Source organism: Myotis davidii, unplaced genomic scaffold (genome assembly GCF_000327345.1).
Source record: "Myotis davidii unplaced genomic scaffold, ASM32734v1 scaffold147, whole genome shotgun sequence".
In the NCBI taxonomy this organism is placed as follows: domain Eukaryota; kingdom Metazoa; phylum Chordata; class Mammalia; order Chiroptera; family Vespertilionidae; genus Myotis; species Myotis davidii.
The window spans coordinates 10,363,419-10,370,219 of NW_006383010.1; the positions used below are offsets into that span (position 1 = coordinate 10,363,419).

Genomic DNA, 6,801 nt, shown 5'->3' on the forward strand with positions numbered 1-6,801 from the left:
TTATTAAAAAAATTTTTATTGATATGAGAGAGGAAGGGAGAGGGAGAGAGAGATAGAAACATCAATGATGAAAGAGAATCATTGATTGGCTGCTTCCTACTGGGGATCGAGCCTGCAACCCAGGCATGTGCCCTTTACTGAAATGGAACCTGGGACCCTTCAGTCTGCAGGCCAACATTCTATCCACTTGAGCCAAACCGACTAGGGCAGTGCCACTTTTAATAGTAAATTCACTGCTGCAATATTTAAGAAAATTCATTTGAAGAAGTGAATTTTAAGTAAATTCATTCTAAGGAAAGCTAGTCACTGAAAAAATATCAGGTAGTATATTCAGATGAGCAGTTCTTAGTTGATCTCTAGGAAAAAATTGAAAATGAAAATAGTATGATTTCTCTCAAGAATTTTAGAACTCACCAAATGTAACAAAAGACTTTATGAGATGACATCATGTAGGAAATAAATACCAATTATGCTTATAAAAATTATGTTCACTTGTTTGGGGTATTAGTTTATTTAGCATATTTGTTCATATGTTGATCAAGGTAATTTTTGTGATGGTAGTTTAATACAAAGCAAATAAAAATATTTTATTTTTCCTTGTGTGAAAGAATTGTAAGAAAGATGCTCAAGGGCAATTTCCCACTGACTTGTATTACAGGTTTTTAATACTAAAATCCATTGTTATTTAATGCTTTAGAGCAGGAGGCAGCAAACTTTTTCTGTAAAGAACCAGGCAACAAATATTTTTAGCTTTTCTGGCTCTATGGCCTTTGTCACAACTATTCAATTCCACCATTGTAACATGAAAACAACCATCAACAACACCTAAACAAATGAAGAGACTCTCTATAATAATAAAAGCATAATATGCTAATTAGACCAAACAGCTGAATGACCTTCCGGGTGACCTTCCAGACAAAGCCCAGGGCTGTGGCTCTGAGGGCCGAGCCCCTTGCATGAGTTTCCTGTATGGGGCCTCTAGTATTGAATAAAAGTTTAGCTATGGAGAATAAAATTGGAATTTCACATAATTATCATGTGTCACAAAATAGTCTTCTTTTTTTGATTTTATTTTTCAACCATTTAGAAACATAGCTCACAGGCCACACAAAAACAGGTAGCAGGTCAGATTTGGTAAATGTCTGCACTAGCGCCACCCTATTAATATGCTTATGGGCTGACAAGATAAGCAGTAAAGAGGCAGTAAGTCACCAATGAAAAACAAAAACATGAAGGCCCACTAGAAGTAAGCTCAGCTGCCTTCTGGGATGCTTCAGTGCTAGATACCAGGTCAAAGACAATTAGCTGATGTTGAATTCATTAATTTTCTAATTGAAATATGCAGGTTGGCTGACACATTGAAACAATCTCACCAAAAAAACCCTAAAAGGTCGGTATAACTGTTATCCTCATTTTATAGAATTTACCTTTCTAAAATGCTGTCATTATATATATGATCTATATGGTCTGGAATGGATTTGGGGGTGGTATCTAAATATATATATATATTTAGGTATACCAGACTCATCTTTCTTTTCTCATCCATCCATCCATCCATGCATCCATCCATCATTTTTTAAATTATTCAAGATAAAATAAAGAAAATGTAAAAATTCTACCAACTTAGTGAGTATAGTATCGGTGTTATAACTATGAGCATTATTGTTAGTGTGTATGCCATGAAGCCTGATGAAGCATTGGATGTGTGGTCCTTCTCATACACCCTCCCAAACAGAGTTACTGTCAAGACAGGTCCAGATGGCGGCTTCAGGCTCAGCAAGCGTCCATCACTCAACACCTAATTAAAACACAAAGAAGTTGACTGGGTCTAACTTTAAGTTATACAACCCACAACACACTTTCAAAATCAGTACAACTGGACAAGGGAACAATAAATATGATGGCCAGATTCTGTTCTATCAGAAATATTTGAAATGATACAGAAGAAAAGTTGGAGCCATGGAACTGGCACTGATTCATTTATTATTGAAATGCCTATAATTTATTTACCTGAGGAAACATCCCATAAGTTAGTAGACATAAAACAGTGGATTTGGGAATATATAAGAGAAATCTAGTCCTCTCAGACAAGATAAAGACTCCGTGAAGGATTAGAAGGGATTGGCTGACTGAGGGATTTCAGCTCAATCTCTATCAAGCCTGTCAATCACTCACCACGGCTGCCCAACCTGCCCATTTCCCCAACTCCCCACAGTAGCTGTTTCTACCAGGAGAAAGGAGGGAGAACAGAACTTGCAGGAAAAGCCAGTAGAAAAATGGGGCTGGGCAGCGTGCTTGGGCAAGATGGATTATTTCTAGCCTCTAAAAACACATTAAAAAAAAACACGACTCTACTTTCTTACCAACATCAGCCACTGAAATTCTCTCCTTGGCTTTTTATTCTTTTCTTTTCTCCTATGATCACATGGAACCTTTGCCCACATCATGAGAGGGATTCCTTTTAACTACCCTCGGCCATCGCTGCTCAGTGATGCCAAGGGGCTTTTTTCTGGTGGGATTAGTCCTGAAACTCTTCAAATCTTCTTTCTACTTTTCACAGCCCAGCCTTGTCCCTGCAGTTCCCACAACAGTATGTTTCTTTAATCTTAAGAACACACTAATTATTATATTTAGGCTTTCCAGATAAAAAATGCATCCTGGCCGTGGTTGGAGGTTTTAAATGACGTGGTTGAAGGGGATTGCATGAATTAATCATGCCAAATGCTGGGATCATCTGACTTTACCACAACCCCACCCTGTGAGGTCATTTCTCCCATTTGACTAAGTACTGCCAGCAAGGCATTTACCCTTCAGGAATACAGGTGCTAGACAGGAGTTCTAGTTAAATTAATTTCAGATAAGTTAAAAATAGTAAAAATAGTTTTTAACATGAGAATGTCCCAAATATCACAAGGGACATACTTACATTTTAAAAAACAGATTCCTAACCGGTTTGGCTTGGTGGATAGAGCGTCGGAAAAAAAGTAGGAGGCGGCCTATGGATGATTCTCTCTCATCATTGATGTTTCTCTCTCCCTCTCCCTTCCTTTCTGAAATCAATAAAAGTATTTTTTAAAAATAAAAATAAAACGGAATGGGTCCACAGAGGCCCTGGTGGGTATGGCTCAGTTGGTTGGGCATTGTCCCATTCGACCTATGAACCAGCAGGTCATGGATTGATTCCCAGTCAGGGCACATGCACTGGTTGCAGGCTCGATCCCCAGTGTGAGGTGAGCCTATCAATGAATCTCTCATCATTGATGTTTCTATCTCTCCCTCTCTCTTCCTCTCTGAAATCAATAAAAAAAATATATTTTTAAAAATACAGTCTGCTCAGTGTCTTTCCTTAGCCCTAAGGACAATTTCACCCCTTTCAAATAGAGATTTTTATGATTGTAAGCACTTGGATAGGTTTTGTACTCAAAAAGTGCTTCCTCTTACATGAAATGAGTTGTCAATATTAAGCAAAGATTCTTACCTGAAATTCTCCAGGTGCAAGCTGAATTTCACTCAGCAGCACCTCAGGAAAGACATACTGGGTTCCAAACGTGCCACTGAGGGAGAACATTTCAAACCTGGTGGAGGCAGTTTCAACTGCGTGACCACAGGTGTGTAAGCTCGTTGTTTTACACTTCAGCAGAGTGCAAATCTAGAAAGTAAAGGCAAACCATTAATTCCTAGGCAAGCCAATAGAAACACTCTCCTGACTCTGAAAAAAATGCCCGGGTTCCTTTGTTTGGAAAAATAATATTATTTCCTCAATAGATTAATCCAGTTCATTGCTGAATAGCTAATACAACTAGCAATGGGAAAAAAAAAAAAAGATGTCTTCTTTTGAAGTTAAACAGAAAGCATTTAGGGCAAGTGTGTTAAGATGGGATACAAATAACTTTCTGATAAAGGTAGAATACATGTTTCTTTTTGTTCCCTTGAAATCCTATTAAAACTAACATTAATGTTTTTAAGATATAAGTCTAGAAGGATAGGGGTCCAGGAGGATAGACCATGGCACAATTTTAGAAGCAGGGATGTTAATGCCAAAGTCGTAACTGAGTTAGCTGATCTAAGAACGCCAAGTCCTAAATTGGTAGTGAGGAAAGCCAAGAATCAACCCTGACTACCCTGCAGAATACTCGAGAGATTCCACTCCTGCTGCCTCAGTACCTCAGCAGCTGTTAAAGATGCGGTGGCTAAAGTAAGGAAAATTGGTGGGAAGTTGTTAAAGGTGCCACAGATACTGGGTCCCCACCACAGATGGGCAACTGCCCCTCCCCTATTCCAGTGAAAGACGGGCATTTATTTTCAGAGAGGGTAACGCAGATGACCTTTAGATGGAGGTTTTAAATGACGTGGTTGAAGGGGATTGCATGAATTAATCATGCCAAATGTTGGGATCATCTGACTTTACCACAACCCCACCCTGTGAGGTCATGTCTCCCACTTGACTAAGTACTGCCAGCAAGGCATTTACCCTTCAGGAATACAGGTGCTAGACAGGAGTTCCAGTTAAATTAATTTCAGATAAGTTAAAAGTAGTAAAAATAGTTTTTAACATGAGAATGTCCCACTTTTTTTAAAAAAAAAAACACACAAGATTCCTTGCTTACCTGAACTTTACATTTACTTGGTCATCCTGCATTAGAAGGGTTTTAAAGCTTGAAAAACCTGACCAACCCAGGAGGAAGTCTCTACAGATACTCACCTGAGGGATTCCCCTAACCAAAGGCTGAGTTAAATCACCCTACTGTGCAGCTTGGAAAGGCAAGGGTTACCCACGTGCTCAGAGCTTTCAGTCAGTTTTCAGTAGTCCTAATGTGTCACCCTATCTCTGAAAAAACTACTAAATTGAGAATTTTAAATTCCAAAACCTGTCAGGCACCAGTGGTTTTGTCAAGGGCACACGGCCCAGCAAAATAACAGAGGGCTTTGTTTACTTGACAGTCCTCACACCGAGAAGGGACTTACCACTGCTCTCTCCCGTGGAGCCAAGACTCTGGGGGAGACAGAAAGGCAGGACGAGACTGAGGGGGGAAAGGAAAAGAAAGAGAGAGAGAGAGAGAGAGAGAGAGAGCGCCAATAGATGGTAATCTTGTTTTATAACCAACTTAAAAAATCTATCACAAAAAAAGAAAAAATTATATCTCATACGTTTTGAATTTTAAAAATATGGCAATGTAGTATCATATATGTCCCACATACATAGTGCAATTAATGTCAAAATGTCACAGAATATATGGTAATATTTATATGTCAATAAATTTTCTACAAAATAACTTGTTCAATACCATTTTCCCTCCTTTCTCCAGTACCTTGGAACACTGATGTCCTATATTTTCAAACTTTTCTGTTGCTCTTTCCTTTAGACCTAATAATAATCAAGGTTCTCTCATCTTATGGAGAAACAAAGACCAAAAACAGCATTTGTGGCCAGTTTCTGTCTAGTTCTTGTCTCATTTCTCTTCCTCCTGTCTCAGACAAGGGTTTTGAAAAGGGCCCCACCAGCGTGGCTCAGTGGTTGAGCGTCAACCTATGAACCAGGAGGTCATGGCACATGCCTGGATTGCAGGCTTGGTCTCCAGTAGGGGGCATGTAGGAGGGAGCCAATCAGTGTTTCTATCTCTCTCTCTTTCTCCCTTCTTCTCTGAAATCAATTAAAATATTTTTGTTAAAAAGAAAAGAGATGAACCAGCAAGTAGTTGGTTACGTGCTTGAGAAGTGGGTCAAGCACAGATGTAACTGGATAAACGTCTTCATTGTTAGGACCTTGAGGTCAGGAGTCACCTGGAAATGTTTGTCAAGGATGGAACCTATGAACCAGGAGGTCATGGCACATGCCTGGATTGCAGGCTTGGTCTCCAGTAGGGGGCATGTAGGAGGGAGCCAATCAGTGTTTCTATCTCTCTCTCTTTCTCCCTTCTTCTCTGAAATCAATTAAAATATGTGTACTTTAAAAAAGAGTTTTGAAGAGAAAACCAGTCACTCATTCTTGCAAAATTTTTACTTCCCTTCAACTATTCAACCTACTATAATTTGTCCTTCACTGTGTCATTATAAGCCTAGGAAATTCTACCAAAATTGCACTTATTTATGTCAGTAATGTTAAACATATTGCATAACACACTTCACAATTTCCTCCTCCTAGGTCTCTACTTCCTTCCTGTCCATGTTTGTTCTCTTTTTAAGTTTTCCTTTATTTTTAAATCCTATTTGCAGGTCCTAATTCCCTATCCATTTACTGCTCAAACACTGGAGCTCTGAAGGTTCCATCCCTGGACCATGGTTCTTTACAGTCTATGTAGTCACCTTTTCACACCATTCACCCTGTGGGTTTAACCAAGACCTTTATCCTGCTGATTCTCAAAACAATAGTCCTAAATACAGTGTCTCCCATAAGCATCAGACCCATATATTCAACAACCTCATGGATGGCCCCAGCTGAATGTACCCTAAGTACTCCAAAACCAGCATGGCCCAAGCAAAACTGAGCAGTGCCCACTGCTACCCAATTTGCTCCTCTCCATGCATTCTGTTCTGTCAGAGAATCACATTCAACCAGCCACTCTTGCCAGAACCTGGCACATTCTAGACCAGTGGTTCTCAACCTTCCTAATGCCGCCACCCTTTAATACAGTTCCTCATGTTGTGGTGACCCCCAACCATAAAATTATTTTCATTGCTACTTCATAACTATAATTTTGCTACTGTTATGAATCGTAATGTAAATATCTGATATGCAGGATGCATTTTCATTGTTACAAATTGAACATAATTAAAGCATAGTGATTAATCACAAAAAAATGG

The 6,801-nt window shown here is 39.2% G+C and overlaps 1 protein-coding gene across 2 annotated transcripts in view; it reads right to left on the minus strand.

Moving 5' to 3' along the window:
* Positions 1-1,052: 1,052 nt before the first annotated feature.
* VNN1 (vanin 1) overlaps positions 1,053-6,801 on the minus strand; it is an 18,990-nt gene continuing 13,241 nt past the window's right edge. For both annotated transcript variants that reach the window (XM_006778491.2, XM_006778492.2), the window contains 2 exons: positions 3,479-3,649; positions 1,053-1,798 (listed from right to left, as the gene is read on the minus strand). In XM_006778491.2, coding sequence (XP_006778554.1) covers positions 1,616-1,798; positions 3,479-3,649 — 354 coding nt within the window. In that variant the 3' untranslated portion in view covers positions 1,053-1,615. The remainder of the gene's footprint in view (positions 1,799-3,478; positions 3,650-6,801) is intronic.